This window comes from Schistocerca americana, chromosome 6 (genome assembly GCF_021461395.2).
Source record: "Schistocerca americana isolate TAMUIC-IGC-003095 chromosome 6, iqSchAmer2.1, whole genome shotgun sequence".
Lineage (NCBI taxonomy): Eukaryota > Metazoa > Arthropoda > Insecta > Orthoptera > Acrididae > Schistocerca > Schistocerca americana.
In genome coordinates, this window is record NC_060124.1 from 195,771,847 (window position 1) to 195,793,185 (window position 21,339).

Genomic DNA, 21,339 nt, shown 5'->3' on the forward strand with positions numbered 1-21,339 from the left:
CGTGTTCACGTTCAGTGATTTTGTTGTTTCCTCTTCATTTATTGCTCTCATGTTAAATGATGACAAAATGGATTTTTTTGGCCGGGAGCTATCAAATGAATTTAAATATGTTTACATAATTACGGAAGGCTAAAATGCGTTAGTTTCAGATATTATTTCCACCTTTCTGACAGACAAGCATTAATCGCCTTGCAGAACAATGAAGTTATTTTTGCCAGTTTGCTAAAGAGATTTAGCTTTTATTAATCTTTTCTGCTGAGGCAGTCAATTTATTTGAAACGAAGTGTTTAATTTCACACTATTGGCTAGTTTCAACTGTTCGCTGCATTTCAAGTGCACGTATGGCATTATGCCATAATAAAGAACCAAACATGAGATAATACAGTACTGGTACTCCAAGAAAATTTAAATACAAATGTGCATTTTAAACCGAATTATGCATTCTATTATGGTTCACGAAATTCCGACGCTCTTGATGTATCCTCTGATGTCTTGTTTCTTTTATGACATAATGTAAGATCTTTTAATGTTTTATATGTACGAACATATGGGCTTCCTGCGTCATCGTAGCTGCGCAAGCGCAGTGACGCCTGTTATCTCGCTGCTGAAACGAACCTATTTCTAAAAGGTCGCAGGAAAATATTGGGAATGGTGGTTTGAAAAGCGTTACATTCAAGGCAAATTTCGTTTTACGCAAGATGTACTATGTGCGAGAATGTACGATGAATTTCTTAAATCACAAAGCGTTTGACTCTTTCAAAATCAACAATCAACTCTTTGAGGACGACCATTTAGAAGAATTTCAAGCCCAGAAGATAACACTGTTATTAAAAATTTTGCTGGCACATTTGTGTGATGTATCTCATAGTGTAACAAGCGCAAAAAAGATCTAACGTTATATGTGGAAGCTTTACTTCTCTTCCAGCTTATTAATCTTAGAGACCAATATTATATGTGAATGCTATGTATATTAATTTAAACCATTAACTTTTCTAATTTGTATGTTCGCACTACTTAAGAGTGTTCTTGCTATTGATTGACTACATCACATGCCTTATGCTGTCATCAGCTGGCGAGATCACGTGACATGAGCTATGACTGGCTTACAAAAGCGCTTTGCAATCTCGATTTGAATGCTTTGGAAAGTGACACGCAGTGTTTGGTGGAATTCAAATTTATACCTTCGTAATACGAAAATATGCAGCGTACATGTTGGTACACATCAAAGGTCTTTCAAAACATGTTTTTCCACCGAGTTTCGTTTTCTAAAGTGCTGCGAAATTCTACGTTAGTATATAAAACCATAAACATTCAAAGGATTGATGAGCTTTACGGTGCTGAGGAAGAGTATACTGTTACATAACACGGAAAAAGTTTATTTTCACCCGAGAGAAAGTGTGTTTTTAACTGGGAAATCCGGAAAAAATCCAGGAATTTTTTTTCTTTGTCCACGTATACACCCTGATAACATAGGTAGTAGGTGGGTCAGTGAAAAATAGACAGGTCAGAAAATGAAAGATGTAGAAAACTGAAATGGAGTGAAGAAAGGAGTGGTTACTGTTGATAAACGGTGAGACAGAAGCAATTAACTTAAATGAACACCAGGTGGGTTGCGAGAACCAAGGACATGTTATAGCGCTAGTTCTCACCTGCGGAGTTCTGAGAAACTGGTGTCTGGGGGAAGGACCCATATGGCCCATGTGGTGAAACAGGCCCTGAGATCATGACTGTCATGTTGTACAGTATGCTATGCAACAGGATATTGTGTGTTGTCTGTAACTCTGCCTATGGCCATTCATCCTGTCTGATAACTGGATGGTAGTCATGCTAATATAAAAGGCTGAACAGTGTTGACGTAACCTCTGGTATATGACGTATCGTTTCACAGGTGGCTCGCCCCATGATAGTATATGTTTTGCCAGTTACAGGACTGGAACAGCTGGTGGTAGGAGGTTGCATAGGGCAAGTCTTGCACTGGGGATTGTCACATGGGTAGGAGCCATAGGATAGGGAGATGGGTGCAGAAGGACCATAGTGTCTGACAAGGATATGTGGGGTTTGGGAGGGTGACAAAAAGCTATTTTACATGTGATGGGCAAACTCTGAGGCAGAATAGATCTCATTTCAAGGCATCATTTTAGGAAGTCGTGGCCTTGTCGAAGTAGCTGATTGATACATTCAAGACCAGGATAATACTGGGTGACAAGTGGTGTGCTCAGAAGTTGTTTTTTGTAGGGATCAGCTGTACCAACATTGGGTGTGATGGCCAGGGAAATCTGTTTTTGAACTAGGATATTGGGATTATTACGTCCATTGAAAGCCGAAATGAGATTGCTGTAAAGAGTCTGATTCTGAACAAATACGTTTGCCCCAAATGCCAAGGTTATTTGGGATGGAATGTTTGACATGGGAAGAATGGAAACTATCAAAATGTAAGTACTGTTGTTTTTTTAGTAGGTATGATATGGACAGAAGTGTGTAGCTGGCCTTTGTTGAGGATGAGATAAACACCAACAAAAGTGGCATGAGATTCGGAAAAGGACCATGTGGCATTTAATCGGGAGAAGGCATTTAGAGATTCCAGGAATTTTAACAGTTCAGCCTCACCATGAATCCATACGGCAAAGATGTCATCAATGTATCTAAACCAAACTAGGAGTTGAAGAATTATGGATCCCAGGAAAGCCCCCTCCAAGCAACCCATGAGAAGGTTGGCTTAGGAAGAAGCCATCCTGGTTCCCATGGTCGTACCCCTGATCTGTATGTGTGTATCCCCTTCAAGGGTGAAGTAATTGTTGGTAGGTATAAAGTTGATTAAGGTGAGCAAGAAGGATGCCATAGGCTTGGAATCAGGTGGGAGTTAACTGAGGAAATGTTCATCAGCAGACCGACCACGTATGTGGGGGATGTTGGTATAGAGGGAGACGGCACCAATGATGACAAGTAAGGTGTCTGGTGGGAGTGGGACGGGCGCAGATTTCAGACAGTCTAGGAAATGGTTGGTATCGTTAATATAGGAAGAAAGTATTTGTACTATGGGTTGCAGGTGTTGATCAACTAAGGCAGATACATGTATTGTGGGTGCTCTGAAGCCAGCAACTATAGGATGACCAGGATGGTTGGATTTGTGGATGTTACTCCTGTCAAACATGTACCACAGTGGTAGATCCTTTGCTGGGAGGATAATGATGGAGTCATCAGTTTGTAGGAATGTAGAGCCTGTGTTCTGCAGAGGACAGGTTAGGGTCATGTTTCAGGGACCTGAGAAAAGGTTGTGAAGCAATGCTGGATGTGATGAATTCTCTGAAGGCTTGTAAGGGATGATTCTTAGTTAGTGGTGGTGGATCAAGCTGGGATTGTGGTCACTGAAAGGTTAAAGGCAGGGTTCGATTTCAGGTTTGCTGTTGGAAAGGTTTTGGGATTGGGTTACACAGTGATACAGGCAACACACAATATCGTGTTGCAGAGCATGCTGTACAACATGACAGTCATGACCTCGGTGCCATCTGGATTCTTTCCCCAGACTCCAGTTTCTCAGAACTCTGCTTGTGGGAATTAGCACTAAAACATGTCCTTGGTTCTTGCCACCTATCTGGCCGTAATTGATGTTACTTCCTTCTATCTCAGCATTTATTCACAGAAACTACTCCTTTCTTCACTCCATTTCAGTTTTCTACATCCTTCATTTTCATTGTCTATTTTTCACTGTCCCCCCTTCCACCTCCATTACATACAGTGCACTTAGCTTTTCACTCTTTATTAACACGTGCACGATGTTTTAGTAATAATCTGTCTTGCATATTACCCTGTCTTCCACCTTTAAGCTCTCAGGTTTTCAAATCTCGTCTGGTGCAGTCCCCAACAGTGTCTTTCCTTCTCATCCTGTCGTGTAAGTCTCCCCTGACGTGAGGTTCGGGGTTACTTCTAAACTGTATCTCTTTCTTAAACCTATCCAGTCCTTTTCCTTCACCCCTCTTCCTTCCCCTTCAACTGTTCTTCCGGGAGGAGGTGCAGCTATTGGCCCTGAAAACTTGTGAAAGATGAATCCTTTCATGTGTGTGTTCCCCTTCCGCCACTTGGTGAGTAAATTTTTTTCTGTTCTTTACATTATAGTATCAATAATTGATTGTTTTTGAATTTATATATACAGATATTTGGATATCAATACAGTTCGTAAGTTAATTTCAGGTGTACAAAATTCAAAAGTTGGAGGGTGGGATGAGAGTGATGAATTTGTTCATCATGGTAGTTTACATTCATGCAGTTATATACTGGTATCTCAAACTGCGGTGGTGTGACAGTTCGGGGTGCAATTTGTGTTTGATTTCTGTGAACAGCCCAAGGAACTTATTTAAAAAATGTTTATTGTCCAGCTCCATCTGTTCATTTGGATTGTGTTGAGTTGAGGTGAGGGTGTGAATATACATTTCTGGCTCCTCTAAGAGGTCCATTTTCTTACCTTTGTGACTGGTGTGTAATAACTGTAAGTTGTCATTAATGTCAGAAACTGTCCATATTGGCTCGTGTGGGTGGCTATTTTGGATGTATTTAAAGTTTTTGTTCTAAAGGTGCCCATGTGTACTCGATATCTTATACTGAAGCTTCTGCTGGCCTGTCCAAGATAAAAGCTGGGGCAGTTGTCACAAATAATCATGTAAACTCCTGATTTTTCTAGACGTAGGCTGGTGGTTTTGGTGCCATTGATAATGTTATGTTGCCCAATGTTGTTAGTACGGAAACGTACTTGAACTCCTGTCATTCAGAAAAGATTGGCGGTTTGATGAGTTTGCGCCCAGGAAGGGAATGCGCGCAAATCATTCCTTTTCTGCTATTGGTTGTGAATTATCTGCAAGTGATTTACTATCTTTAATTTTATTGTTGGGTGGTCAATTATTTGGTGGCTTATAGCCATCATTTTTAGCTACAGTTTTGATAATATTGATATCATTTCTCCATGGCAAATGAACTGAGGGGAATTTTATTTATGCAGTTTAACATGGATCTGAAATAGCCCATTTTTTACTGGGCAGGGTGACACGAAGAATTATTTATAATTATGTCTGTGGTGGTTGGTTGTATATGAATTTCAAAGGTATACTTTTGATTCAGTCTTTTTATTCTAAGATCAAGGAAATTGATACCCTTTTCCGTCTGATGCTCAACAGTGAATTTCATGTTGTGTGCGTGTTACTCATGCCATTTGCAAAGGATTCGGTTTCATCTACTGTACCATTGAACAAGGTGATTTAAATGGGCATTGGCCCTGAAGAATATTTTTTTCCCCAAATGGTTAATTTGTCAGCTAAAAGTCCTGCAAGACCCAATTCCCATTGGTAGGCCATTTGGCTGCATATAGACTAGATTTTCCTGAATGAGAAGTACTTACATGCTAGAACTAATTGCAACGTCTGTATGAGTTTGTATATCTCCGCCTTACAAAGCTGTTTGTTTTTTATTAAGTTACACTTAATTATATCAATAGTTCCATGGACAGGTATATTTCTGTACAGTTTCTTTCTTTCCTTTTTTTTTAAAAAAAAGAAAGAAGAATATTATATTAAACTAGACAAGTAAACAATGATGTTCTTGTTTACATTTTTTTCGTAGCAAATTTATGTGACACAAAACAGAAGATCAAAGTGAAATGTGGCATTTATTGTGTGCTACTGTTAGATATCAGTTGGAGCAAAGGGAGACACACAGCCTAACACTGCATTCGTATGAGGTGTCATTTCAGCCAGCCTTCTCTGTGAAAATTTTTATTTCAGTGAAAAACACTGTTGACTCCGTAGAAGAGAACAGCAAACCTTTATATATACGTTACATGCATAAACTTCGTTACAGTGGATTGACTGTAAATTATCTGCCCAATACTTGCCTTGAAGAGACAAAATTTTTAGTTCTGCCAATAGACACGTATTAAAATGAGTGGCACAATCCTAGCCTTTCAGAACTTCCTTGGGGAGGAAAGATTTGTGTGTTGGGGAGGTTCAAAAGCAAGGCATGTCACTTGGGCTTCAGTATGAGAGAAATCTGCTCCTATGAGCTTTTAGTGCTGTAGACAGTCCTTTCATGTTCTTTACTTCTGTCTCAATCAGACCAGTATTAGCTTCAGCTATTCCTTCTGGTAAGTGTACACTTTATTACAAAATAGAGAGGTTTACTTATTGTAAATATGACACACAGACTTGCAGGCAGGCACTACGAAGAGACTGTTACACATTCAGCTTTGTTCCAAAGCCTTCTTTGGAAAGTTAAAAACACATACGCACAGAAGCAAGCACACCTCATGCACATGACTGCTTATCTGTGGCTGCTACAGAGTGGAGACAAGTCATGTGTGCCATTGTGATCTTTAGCCTCATCTTTTCCACAATGCACTTCAAAAATTCATATTTATTCTGTCCTGGTGTCAGTTAAGATACAAAACTTCATACTGTATTTTTTTCATTTATTGACCACAAACTTGGGAGAAATTTAACTTTATAAAGTATTCAGACACTTGCTGGCAACTCTGTTTTGCCTCTGTGTTGTCATTCAGGTCAGACATGGATAATACAGGTATAAACTTCTCCCTTGGCGAAGTACTGGAGTAAAAGTTGCAACTGACACCAGGCTCAGTATTCCAATGACTCTTCACATCCGGTCTGTTATGTATTACCATATACAGCTCTGTAGTAAGGATGTTTCTTTCTTTTGTTTCCTGCTGTATCTTTTTTAACCCTAGAACTAGGCAGAAGATTAGTCTCAGAACTCAGGTTAGCAAATTTCTGCCTTGCATAACAATTCCTCTGTTCGTTCTAACAACCCTACCACAACAAAGGTCAAAAATTAATTATGATTGTTGTGTTGCTCACGCTGCTAAATATTGCATTTTTGGGCAACAACAAAGTTATATTATGTGGCAGGAGTCATTACAGCACAGTTAATAAAGTCATTTCATGAAATAATGGATAAACTAGGCACTCATCTTTTCGTGTTTCCCATGCTGGTCTCGTTGTGAACTCATGGCTCAGTTGTCGAAAATCTAGGTAGTGATGATTCCAAGCTCGGATGCAAAGAGGCCTAGGTGTTATTCTGCGATATTCAAAAGTTTTATAGATGTGTTTCATAAACCATTCTTGAAGATTAAACTTTCGCAAGTTAAGACAATAGTGATGAAAAAAAAATAATCAGCACTCTGAATTTAAGTTACACTTCTTTTTTATTACTTTTGTTGCACCATCACATCAAAATATAAAGCATACTTGAAAATATCTTCCTCACTGTTAAAGTTCACATTTCATAAACTGACTACAATTTGCGTCTTATCAACATGACGACCAAGACTTGACTCTCTAATAACCGCTTACGCGCCCAAAAATCAGGGTTACAAGTACTTCAAAGATCATATTGACAAAAGAAAGAATACACGTGAGAATAATATCATTGCAATATAAACATATCGATGTATCAAAGTACCTCTACATTAATGAAATCAAATCTGAATGTTGTCACAGAAATATGTTAACTATTTTACAGAAACACAGTAGAATATTGCTGGTATCAAGAGGTTGAGGTGAGGTGCCATAATGGTTACGTAATTCAAGTACCATTACATCCTTCATGGCTGTTATTAGTGGAATGTGAAAGAAATTTTAAAAAAAATGTAAATATTCACTTGATATGTAGAGTCCTCCGTTCTGTTTTAATTCATTAGGATTTGTGTAGACAGTTCTCAGGAATTTCATCAACATCTATTCGGTCACCATCTAAATCACAGCCACTCTTATCTTACGTTTTTCCCTACTTTAGATAAGTGGACATATAAAATATAAAGCACATTCTGATCCATTTCATGATGTACCAGCTGGAGAAACATTCACAACAACATAACCTGTGAAAATATGTTAAGCATGTGCAGCAATCACACATCAAACAAATTTAGAATTATCAAACTTTTCATATGATTTGTAACATGACATAGTTATCAGTGTCCAAATACTTGCCAAGGGATTTTAATTTTTCTTCAAATGTTTCTTCTCTCCACTGTACATTTTGAAATCAAAATCATCCCAAAAGCACACAAAATGTTGGGGACAAGAGAACACTCATGTAAGGGGTAATGTCTGTGATGTAATAGTTAAAAAAATGCTTTATTAATAATTAATTTTTATTTCACAGAAAAACTCCTTAAGTTGTGTGATGTAATATTACACACACCGCTTTCCCATTTGCCACAATCGCTGTAGCATTACATCAGCCACATGCTAGCAAGGATAGCTGTCTGCTTCATGAGAACAGTGTGATTGTGTGTCTTCACCCAGTAAGTGTGGAGAATAGTTTGGTTAATATGTGACAAGATTTCGTGCCTTCACATACATTAATTTGTTACTGTATTGTGTATTATTTACTTAACCAGGAAGTATGGTAAGAGACTGGAGAGTGTCACAGTTGTGAAGCACAGTTACAGCAAAGGCCTCTATGTAAAAACACTAATTTTTTTTGTCTCCACTTTGAAACAATGTGTCCTTGATTTAGCAAAATAATAAAATATTTTATTTCTCTGTTCCCAGAATGTTTTACCAGACAACAAGGATGGTACACGTAAGAAACGTCGGTGTGTGCTTGCGAAGAAACCTGTTTATGGTTTCACAGATGATGATGATGATCCAGAAGAATGGGAGGAAATTGTGTATGTATATCTATTGGAAGTGTGTATTAGTTTGTTGCATGTCTGAATAAAAAACAAAATTTATACTGCAACTATTATAAACTTGTAACAAGTCATTTTCATGTGGGGTCAGTGTATGATCTTGAATGCTAAATTTGTTTATTTTATTCTTGACATATCCTCTTAAACATGCTTAGTAGTGAATGGTGAGGAATAAATCTTGCACCACTGTTAACTTTCTTTCTTTCTTTCTTTCTTTCTTTCTTGTTTGCTTTGTGAATGATGTAGAGGAATGGCTCCTAACCATTTTGGGTACTGGATGTAGAGTAACAAACGAATTCTGTGAAAATTGTGACCAGTTAGTTTATAATGTTTTCAAACTCTTTCTCGTTCCATTAGCCAGTTTTCAAGCCACTGTAACTCGTTAGTTTACAGGAACTTCCTATTGTGTTCCTTGTGCAGCCAATTACTGGGTTTGTGGTGCTGGTGAAAACAGTGGGTGTCACGTGGATTCTACTGACACAATGCACAAGATTAAAATATACTGTATTTGGTTACCTACATCTAATGTGATCCAGGATGCTGATGGCTCTTTAAAACATTGACTGCCACACAAGTTAGAAATAACTCTTGGAAAATTCTCTCTCTGGATCACATGAAATAATACATATTTTCTTTTCAAGCTCTGTTGTGCCATGGCAACTCGCAGCAGCACGCTGTGTTAACAGCGGATGATGTCCCCAGTAATAAATCATTTTCATGGTTTACAGTTTTCAAGGACTGAACATAACTTCGGCAACACCTGTATGTGTAGAGCTTTGTGGGGGAAAAAAAATTCTACACAAAAACATGCTCCACAATTCATACATTTCCAAGCAGTTTATTTTCATTTCTTGATAGCTTGCTCTCATCCACATCCACACTTAATTTGTTTGTAACACACTTTACACGTGTGTCTGGGTGCTCCAATGTTCACAGGTGTGTGATATCCAAGCAATGTGATGGCTTTGGTAAGATGTGTCATGTTTATCTGCATCTTCTGTATAGGGCAATTCTAAACTTACTTACTTCTTCAAATTTAGTGACTGAAATTTTCTTTTTGTTGATGTATCCCTAAACCACATGTTACCAGCACTGACCCTATCATCAGTTCACTTACTAGCTTCCTGTATAATTTCAGACTCTGCCTTAGATGATGGGAGAACGACTTCATCTGGTCAGAGAGATCTATAAATGATTTTGATTATAATCGGTTATCTTTGTGGGTTTGCTTTCTTTGTGTCCCTCTTCTTCACCAACATGAACAGTGCTTACTAGGAAACCGTACAAACCTCTGCTTACCAATTTGAGTCTTGTTAACAGGAGGGGCGTGACTAGGACTTCAGCGTTTGTAAAAAGGAAGATATGAATCTCACCTATTTCCAAGAAAATAGTTGGAAATTTTACACGTTCTTGTATACTTTGTATAATCACTTGTATTCATGGAGCTCACAGCTGAGCGAATAAGGGCTTTGTTTTAAAAGGGTGATGTCTTTAGGTTGAGCCCCTTGCAGGCATTTATTTATTTTCTTATTTATTTGGTTCCCACAATTCTTATTTAAGATTAATTATGACTGTGCAGATAGTCAATATTTCAGGTTTCATATTTATTTTGATAATCCTTATTGTGAAACGAGGAGAATGAGATAGGCCACTGGCAGGTAGCATTTGCAGTCTGTGGGTTCCATGCCAAATTAATTATGTTCATAGACAGTTCATCCATTCCAGTAATTGAGAATCTCGATGATTTTTGCCTGTAATTGACATTGAGACAAGCAAGATTTCAGTCTTGGGTACTGCAAGACTTCAGAGAATATTTTGACTTGGAGTGTGAATTTGGTTAACAGATGTCAAAAGAAATATTTTTTCGTGTGATACAGTTAAAGATCAACAAATTTCTGGTGTGTGTGTGTGTGTGTGTGTGTGTGTGTGTGTGTGTGTGTGTGTGAGAGAGAGAGAGAGAGAGAGAGAGAGAGAAATCAGTTCCCTCATTTCATTTATATTAGTGTATCTACAGGGTTGCCATAGGTTCTGGAAATCGGGGGAATTCTGGACTATCAGGGACTGAGCTCAGAGACTGTAGACGCAGCTGCTGAAGATGGCAGTTGTGTGTCTGAGTGATTGTGTGGATGTGTGTGCTCTCATTTTCTGACAAAATCTATGGCTGAAAATTTAGTTGTGAGAGTGTGATTGTCTTTTTCTACATGCCTGTCAGTGGCTCAGCAATCATCTTTATGTGAGTTGCTACCTGTCCTCATTATTATTGATTCGGAGAGTATTTGAACAAGTTATCTGTTGCATGGATTGATCACTGTGGTCTCATTTCATCAACATGCTGTCTGTGGCTCTTGAATAGCTGGCCACACGAGTGGATTTCCGCGGCAGGCCAAAACCGCAGGGTGTTTCTGTGGGTATCTGTAATATATCGGGCCTGCCGATTGGATCTAGTGTCACCGATTTCTGCCTGCAGGCTGTGTCTGTTTGTGTGTGGTGTAATGCAGCAGATTTTCATGGTTTATCCAAGGACCCAGGACTTGGTGCTCTTCAGCAGGCCAGAGGCCATGACCGATGGATTTCAGGAATTGCGACCCTCACACCACAAGTACATTGCACAGTGGCGTTTTATAGACTTTCATGTGTTCTAGTACATTTTGGCACTTCAAAAGTAGTTTATATGCTAGAAAGTATGCATGATAAGAAGAAGAAAATTGTGTCGCTGGTGGTTCGCACTCTATGTACTTGTATACTTCTCAAAAGAAAAATCACACAATACTTGTAAAATAATAAATATAACATAATGGGTAATAACTGACAATAATGAACATGGTCATGGTAGAACCAACATTTTATTGGCAATCACCTACAGTGTTGGTTTACACAGTTCTTCCCCACCTTGTACACATCTTTCAAGAGGCCCACTTTGTTCTATGGTTATTTCTGAAATCACAGAAGGTATTTTAAATCTGTCTTGCGACTCCAAGGAAATGCATATTTTTGTCACCAAATGTGTTTTATTTTATTGAAATTAAATATCAGTGGTCTTACTGAAACACACATACCATTTGGTTTGCTTTCTCGATCTAAAAGTAGTTCATTACAAAAGATATTGATGTTAGTACTTAAGATTTTTCCTCACATCAGGAAATACCATCTGCTTACAGTTTTTTTTATTTTTTTTTTAAATATAGATATTTTCTTGTCTGCACTATTGTTTCTTGTACCATAGCTGCAAAGACAGATTGTCAACTTACATATTAACTTACCCTTGAGATTGGGGAAACTTGTGGCAACTGTGATCTACCTTTGTGACAATTAGGGAGCACTGCACGAATCACAATCGTACTGATCACAGAAACAAGCAAGAGACTAATTATTACAACACACAGCACTTGTAATGAAAGCCGAATTTTTGGATGTACGTGGTTTTTTTCAATGTGTGTTTTGCAAAACAATTCATTCATTAACGTTTCTCAATCATAACAATATTATTCTATTGTTTGTTTCTTGATCATAACACAATTTCGTGGCATTCACGTTTATCTATTATAACTACATGGGAATGGAAAATAACAGCAGAGAGGTACGTTCCAAAGACCTCACATTTTCTCGCTTGGCTGTAAAATCCTTCAATAGTTGCAACCATACAAAATATATAAACATGCCTAAAATTTTCCTAGTTGTATTCTACACACCCAGTTAAAGGAATCAAATCGGTGAGGGGAAGTTCTTATTGTCCCCTTTTTAGCGTCAAACACGTCCCACTTACCTTTCCATGTTAGTGTTACGACTACTGTCGTACTTGTCTTGGTGTGTGTTTCTTTTTCTTCAGCTTTGCCTGTCCTGAGGATTGAGTTTTCTATTTTATCTAAATATGTTGATTTTCAAGAAGCTGGTGAGCTAGATGGACACTTGTGTAAAAACTTTGTGTATAAAATGCTTTCCTCATTCAGTAAAACCCTCATCTGGCTTATAACAACAGAAATTAGAAAACACTGGGCTTGGCGTCCTTTCCACAGTACGCATTGATTCCAGGTGTAGTCACCTTTTATTCAAAGTTAAAGTAATTTTATTCCAGATTTATGGCGCATATTCTTTATATACTGAAAAAAGCTTAGTCATCCTCGAGATGGCATAAGTGTTTCACCACTGCAAATTTCTTTATCTGCCACTGTGACACTTTGAGATCTCTGAAGTAATTTCTCAATGAATGGTTGAATTTTGAACAAATGATCTGCAGGGCAGTGATTATAACTGGAAAAATGCCATATATGTAACAGCAGCTCTAAATGATTTGGTGACACAGTATTTTATATTGTTTCCGTAGAGAGAATTTTTCGGCCAATAATTGTGTAAAATTATTTAATAGGATGCATAAAGAAAATCTACTTGTCAAGCAGTGGCAGAACACACACATAAGACTGTTTGATTGGCAAGCTTTCAGAGCCAGTGGCTCCTTCTTGAGGCAGAAGGGTTGAAGGGGAAGGAAGAAGGGTAAAGGAAAAGGGGTGGATCCAGGACTATGGGCCAGGGGAGACTTACTGTACTTCCCCCTTCGCAACCCGTATGGTAAGATTCACGTGACCTGCGGTTCTGGGTGACTTTCCTGAAATCTACCCCTTTTCTTAGACCTCAGCATTTCTTTTCCTTCACCCTTCCTCCTTTCCTTTCAACCCTTCTGCCAGAAGGAGCCACTGGCTCTGAAAGCTTGCCAATCACAGCAGTCTTTATGTGTGTTTCCAAAAAATCTTTTAGTTTAATCTTAGTATCATCGTTCCATTTGTTCAGTTGAGAATTGAGTGACTGAATGATTTTGTAAGACTTCTTTTGCATATAATTTTGCTTCGTGCGTCACATTCTAAAATATTGTTAAGTTACGAAATATTTGAGACTATTCAGTGGTGTTTCGTTTTTAAGATTTAATGCAACAGAAGCATTTACACTAGAATTGGTATAAACAAAACATTTTTTCCATTTTTGAACATAACTGACAGTCTGATTAGAAATTTTCATCTCGAGGTCTTCCTGATATTGCACTTACTTCATTAGAATCTGAAACAGTTGCTTCAGTTGTCAATACTGTAAAAGTTTATTGTTGTAGCTTGGCTCATTGACTGAATGTGGGTATAAAACTTTCCTTCCTACTGTTGTCGGTGGTAGAATATCATCTTCCAAACTTTGTTTCTCTTGGAGACTAAACTAGTAAACGAGTAAACACTAAGTAATAATGCAGTATCTTCAGTAAGTCATGTCCACAACTTCATCTAAAAGCTTCTGCACCCCACCGATGAGTACCAATCCAAAATTATTAGCCACATAGTAAATGATTCCCCCGGCACACTTTGGCACCATGTAAGTTACAAATAACTCTCCCAAAAAACCTGAAATATAAGGTACCAACTAAACTATATTTCCAACTTATTTATACATAAATAATTTGATACATAAAAGCAGAAAAAAATTGAAATGGTCTCAGGGGTGGGTAACCCAAGTGTGCCATCACAGTCAGTGTCAAAAGTATCCCTTAGATACTAACTTGGAAACAGCAGTTACTGGTTGCATGTACAGTATAGAACATAAGTTATGTGCTAGGATTAACTTCACTGCATCACAATTTTTGACAAATGGGGGTTCCTAGTTATTTGGTTTATTGCACTGTATTGTTTTAGCCATCTTTTTAAACCAATAATGTAGCTCCATGCCAAGTGGTCTAGAGGTTCCCAGACAACTATCACGGATTTTAATGAAATTTTGTAAAACATTTGCACGTTCCCAATAAACGCTGGTAAAGAATCATGATCACTAATTCAATACTAACAGAGATATAGTCATTCGGTTGACCCAGTAGTGCACCTACCAACGGTGCACCTGTGAATTTTCGGTAACTTTCAGATATAATATCTTCAGAATAATTTCTTGAAAGAAACAAAACTAGGCCATCTGGTACAACGTTTAAGCAAACTAATAAGAAAGAGTTCCTGAGCAATTTTCACATAGATAATTTGAAGCAGAGTTGACCGAAAAATAGACGCTCCGAGAAAATGTGAAGATAGTTTTTTATATCTCCAGAAGTAATTGTGGGATAAACCTGAAACTTTGCACCTAATAACTTACCAATACAAGGACTTAGAATGTAAAATTTCATCTCCTACTGCTTTTCAATAGCTTACTAATTTAGAGAAAAGTTGATGATTTTTCTAAAAACACAAAATGGCTACCTTTGGCCTACTTCCACAAAACAGTCTCCCCAAACTCTTTTAAATAGTTTTTGTGCAAAAGACCATGCTCTAAACCACCAAAAACGTGTATTTGGTTTTGTAGTGCCAGCAAATAAGGCCCTAAGAAAAGGACTCTGTGGAGGTGCATTCAAAATTAGATCCTATGTCGCTCGTGACATATTTAATTATGTTCTACAATTGTTGAGTAATCTCTATGGAAGATAATATCAAAAGTCCTGATGACTACGAATTGAGATGAAGTCCGAATAACTCAAAATACTTCAAAAAAGAGGTCTCGTATCATGGGTCATTGTGACATATTTCAGTCTGTTTCTCTGCTATAACTACAGAAGCAGATTGGTCATAAAATTCACAGTTTAAATGTGCATTACTATGACAGTGGAGACCATGGTAGTAAAATTGTTGCATAACAGCTACAGCAAACATCGTATAAATAGCCTTCAGGTTTTACATCATTGTTAAGCCCATATTACATGATGCACCTAAACTGTACATCTATGCACCAGTGCCCCAAAAGTGCATACCTGCAACTACAGACTGGTTCGCTTCTGACCTATTACACCATCCACACGGGATACACCTAGCGCGCATGTGCAGCAGCAGATGATACGGGCAAAAAGAAAATAGAACTGTCTGATGTCTTGTAAAGTCGTCCTTTCTACCATGCGCTACTCTAGGGCGACTGTATGATATACTGGAACATCAAATGTTCAAATTATTTCTATGACCTCAAGGTTCCTATTTCATAAGAAATTGTTTTTTGCCATTATTTATTAAGTAATTGTTTTTCTCTTATGTGGGTTAGTACTGTTCTGAATTACAGACTCAACAGTTCTATATTGCAACACTTGGTTACACAGTTACATGTATATCGAAATTTACATTTATACAGCATATTGCACATGGAGGATCCACTTGTTTTTGGAGCTATTGCCCTGTCAGTGACAGTAAATCTTTGAATTAGGGCAGAATGGTGACGAAAACAAAAAGTCAGACGTTGTTGGGTTCGTCGCTGGCTGAAAAGAAGGGATGAAGGCAGGGGAATATATTCATTGTTAATGAAAGAACTGAGGCCTGAAGATCACAAGAATTTTGGAACTTCATTAGGATGGACATGGCCTGTTTTGAGAAGCTGCTGTCTGTGATAGAAGACGGAATCGAGAAGTGTGACAGTCATGAGGGAGGCTATTTCACATTCTCGAAGATAAGAATTATATGTTTTGTGATCATACCAGCCAAGATCACTGATAAAATACCGGTAAACGCCCTGTTACATTGCAGGCTGGTTGTAATATTAAGTTTCCTGGCGAATGGGGAATCTTTTTAAGTCTGGCTTTTAGCCACAGAATAGCGCAGTCCACCATTTCAAAAGTTGTCGTGGATGTATGCGCTGCAATTTGCAGCACTTGAAAGGACCAATACTTAAAGGTGTACTTAGTTATTTTTCCAAGTGTTGAATATACGCTATATAAGTGCTGCTCAGTTTTTCAGTCCTCGTCTATCGCACTGGGCGAAACTGCACGGACTTTGTTGTCAATCACTGTCAGTTTCTCTGTTCTGGCATGCTGAAATAAGAGATGCAATCAAAACAAACGTGAACTCTCGTAAGCTAAGGCATTACAATACAAATGGAAAATAACAGTGTGGTGTTACATGCATATTACTCAGAAAGAAACGATTGCTGACATATCTTATTGTGATGCACTGAGTCACATGTACACCTTTCCTCGGTGTATGCCTGAATTAAGATGCTTAATGCCTCTTTGCTCCATTTCGTTTCTAGAATACGAAGTAATCAATAGAAATAATGCTTTCAGAAACAGCTAGTTCAAAAGAAAGGCTACGGGCAAAAAAAAAAAGAAAATTTTTCCTATGCTTTTATGAAAACCTACTTACTTAAAAAAACTTGGAAAATCCCCAACATGAAAATCTGAAATGAGCTACTAGCCACCAAGCAGTATGCAAATAACAAGCAGAAAACACTATGGCAGCCTCTTCTGCACATGCGCCGATTGAAGGCAGTTTAGAACTGCTCCCTATTCCGGCGCACAGATAATGTGTGCTCTAATTTTTGTAGTTTCATCTGTTCTACCGCTAGATGGCTGTCGTGCTAGACCAGTACCGTTCATGGTGGATCGTTGTGTGATACCGGCTTTGCAATTTTGGTGAAGTTCATAGCAGTCTTCCTGACATTTTCTGGAGCGGATTCATGCTATAGAGAATTATTAATATATATTTTTATGTGTAAGTTTCATGAAGTGCTAATTTGATATCAGTTTAAAGCATAACTTGCTTTGTGTTAGCATAGTTTGTGGTTTATGTGGAATATTAGTGTATTGATAAAAAATTGTATAAATGTGGTGCTATGGTCAATGGTGGCTTAAACACTTCTGGTTCCTTTTAAGGTGAGAAAACCAGCATTCCATCACCATATGGGCTATGCCTGATAGCTCTCCACCAGCATTCGGGAGGACGACGGTTCAATCCCGCGTCCGGCCATCCTGATTTAGGTTTTCCGTGATTTCCCTAAATCGCTCCAGGCAAATGCCGGGATGGTTCCTTTGAAAGGGCACGGCCGACTTCCTTCCCCATCCTTCCCTAATCCGATGAGCCCGATGACCTCACTGTCTCGTCTCCTTCCCCAAACAACCCAACCCCAACCCTCTCCATCAGCAGTCATGGGTGGGTTTCTTTACCACAAGTTCCCAAGCCTAATAAGGGTTTCTTCAACCAGGATACCAAGCCTGGTGATACATTTCTGTCAGTGGCCAATACTAGAAGTAATCTCTCTTTGAATCCTAAGCTTATGTTTACTTCAAGCTGCTTGAATCTCTTAGGGGTTTAATTAATTTGCTGTAGAAATTCTTGAGGAAAACTGTACTGCGAGCTAGATGTCACTAATGGGAAGGTTTGAGTAGAGTTGTTAAGACAAAACCAAAATATTACACATTTCGAATATGACTGTCTCAAGTTATTGGACCCACAAAAAAGAGAAAACGTTCTTTTTATTGGATTCCTTATTCCATTTCACTTATTACAAAAATTCTGTAGGGCTAAACGCTGTAGGAATGTCTTTTAAAAAAATCTACTTATTTGCGAAACTGCATATCGGGACCTCGTTGTCTTACACAATTGTAGAACATCCAGTTTTTAGGTGGTATAGAACATGGTCTTTCTAATGGAAATGGTGTAAGAGAATTTGAAGAAGCTTTTTTTTATCCTGCCAAAGATAGCCATTTTCAGCAATTTTTAGAAAAATTGTCAACTTTGCCTTTAATATGTAAATTATTGGAAAGCAGTAGGTGAATGAAATTTTATACTCTAAGTATGTTCAGTATGTTATTTCGTACAAAGTCGATCCTGCAGTTAGCTCTGGAGATATAAAAATCTGCACTTCCCATTGTTTTCTGAGTATCTATTGTTTTGGTGGACTTTGCGTCAAATTATCCGTATGAAAATTGCCTAGGAATTCTTTTTTGTTGTTGTTTTGCTTAAGAAAGTGTGAAAAGCTGTACAAGATAGCCTAGTTTATTTTCTTTCAAGAAAATTTTGCCGGAGACATTATGTTTCAAAGTTGCCGAAAACTCACGGGTGCACTGTTGGTAGCTACACTCTGGTGTCAAATGGATGACTGCACACTGAGGCAACTGAAGTTACGGGTTAAAAATTGCACATGCACAGATGGGGGTAGTATCGCGTACATAATGTATAAAAGAGTAGTACATTGGCAGAGCTGTCATTTGTACCCATGTGATTCATACGAAAAGGCTTCTGATGCGATTATGATCGCATGATGGGAATTAACAGAATGTGAATGTTGAATGGTAGGTGGAGCTAGACACATCGGACATTCTGTTTTGGAAATGATTAGGGAATTCAATATTCAGAGATTCACTGCATCAAGAGTGTGCCAAGAATACCAAATTTCAGGCATTACCTCTCACTACCAATAATGCAGTGGCAGACGACCTTCACTTAACGACCGAGAGCAGTGGTTTTGGAGTAGTTGTCATTGCTAAAAGACAATCAGCAGTGTATGACTTAACCACAGAAATTGACATAGGAAGCACAACGAATATATCCATTAGGACAGTGCAGCGATATTTGGCATTAATGGGCTATGGCAACAGATAGCTGACAAGAGTGCCTTTGCTAACAACACGACATAGTCTGCAGTGCCTCTCGTGGGCTTGTGAGCATATTATTTGTACTCTGGCTGACTGGAAAACTGTGGCCTGAATAAGGTATTGTGAAAGCTGCTGGTGCCTCCGTAATGGTGTTGGCTGTGTTTACACGGAATGAACTGGGTCTTCTGATCCAGCTAAACCAATCATTGACTGGAGACAGCTATGTTTGGCTACATGAAGACCATTTACAGTAAACAACAAATAAATCCCTTCAAAAGTTTATTGGACATACTTCAAGAGGTGAGTTTGAGCACAAAATATGCACCAGCAACGCTTCCACAGTTATGGACAGCTATAGAGGCAGCATCGCTTAGTATTTCTGCAGGGGTCTTCCAACGACTTGTTGAGTCCATGCCATGTCGAGGTGCTGCACTACACCGGGCAAAAGGAGGCCTGTCATGATATTAGGAGATATACCATGACTTTTGTCACCATAGCTTATCTCTGAAGTATTAAATCGGTGGAAGTAAAACTTCGCCAATGTTTAGGGACAGAAAAAAATCTTTTATGTTATGGCCAAAGTTGGTGTTATTTTTTGCCATCATTAGTGTTATTTTTGCCAAATTTAGTGTTATTTTTCCTAATTATGATGTTTTTTGCCAAATCCGATGCCTTTTTAAAATTGGTGATGGTTTCTTTGCCAAATTTGGTGCTGTTTTTGTTGTCACATCAAAGTTTGTAACTCTTGAAATTTACTCAATCACCAATTTCAAAAAACTGATGATTTTGCATTACTTTCTATGTTATCTTTTTCTCTAAATTTTCGTCAACAAATTTTACATATTCACATGTACCTTTACCTTTAATCCAAATAAATACAGTTTCATTTACAGATATTTTACGTCTATTACGTGTATACAAGGAGAAGGGTGAGGGTGACATATATGATGATTTGCCAAAGTCTTTATTTGCATTTTCACAAACATGGTATGTGCGGTACGCTATAATGTCTCTGTCTACGAAACTTTCCAGTCCTGATACATTGGGTATGCCTGTACCACCTCGTACAACAGCAACAGTTAGCCAGCCATTACCATGCGAAAACGTATCATTCAGATCAATACTGAAGTTCAGTCTACATCCACAGAAGACAGCGGGTCCATCTAGTAGTGAATGTGCAGCGACAGATTTTATAGTATTTTTTTTCTTGTCAGCAGCAGATGTTGTCATTTCAACGTCTTCTATTGTTTTATATATTGTCTGTCTTGCACGACGACGATACCTTCTGTGTTCATTGGGAACATGTGAATGTTCACACAAAATTTCAGCAAGATCTGTGACGGTCATGTGGAAACTTATTCTTAAATTAGACCACTCGGCATGGAACGGCCCAGCTCAACAATGAAGTTTACTTTCTACAGCATTCTCCTTTTTTTTTTAATAAGAAGAACACTACTGTTGAGTCCATATTTGTAAATAATTTGCCTATGTGATTTTTGAATCTGTTATTTAGTACCATGTGTTCACATACTTCCTTCTTTTTTGCAAATTTTTGGGAATATGAACAATGTTATATTTCTGTGCTCTGATTTCAGACATGAGAAAAATATGATAACTGTAGTGGACAAAAAGGACCAGAAGTACCGTATAAGCATTAAGATGCAGAATCCAATGATGCAACTGCGCAAAATTGTGAATCATCCATATCTTGTGCAGCAGCCACTACTGCCTGATGGAGCAGTAAGGATAGATGAAACTATGGTGGATAAATCTGGAAAAATGCTTGTCCTTGATGCACTGTTGCCACGTTTGAAAGCTCAAGGGCACAAGGTAATTTTAATTTGCTAGAACACATCAACAGAGTAAATCATATTGTGCTAGGAGCTGAAACATCAATATACTTATTTATCCAATTATAAACTGAGGTTTTTCCGCAAATTCATCATTTTAAAAACATGAGGTCATGTTACAATCGCAGATTAAACTGTTGTTGTGGAGGCAACATTTGTAAATTTTTCAATAGAGTTTATAGTTGTCTTACATTACAGATGAAGTTTTGGCTATTTAGGTCACATGCAGTTTGATTTCGAAGAATTTGGAAGGGCAAGGCCAAGTAAACAATTATCTCGTTTTCAGATAGGCTCAAGATTTTGCAATACTCAAGTGTTCCCTACAGTATTGATGTTGCTCATACAATCACTTGATATTTGACTTGCACGGCACTTGTGCAAGAGATATGCGAGCAACTATGAAGTAGCCACAGTAACAGTCTATTCCTCTGTTT

At 38.1% G+C, this 21,339-nt stretch overlaps 1 protein-coding gene across 1 annotated transcript in view; it reads left to right on the forward strand.

The window, feature by feature from the left end:
* The window catches only part of LOC124619750 (lymphoid-specific helicase-like), a 161,727-nt gene that overhangs the window by 102,022 nt on the left and 38,366 nt on the right, over positions 1–21,339 (forward strand). The window contains exons 11-12 of the mRNA XM_047146329.1: positions 8,556–8,674; positions 20,651–20,885. Of these exons, the coding sequence (XP_047002285.1) occupies positions 8,556–8,674; positions 20,651–20,885 (354 nt within the window). The remainder of the gene's footprint in view (positions 1–8,555; positions 8,675–20,650; positions 20,886–21,339) is intronic.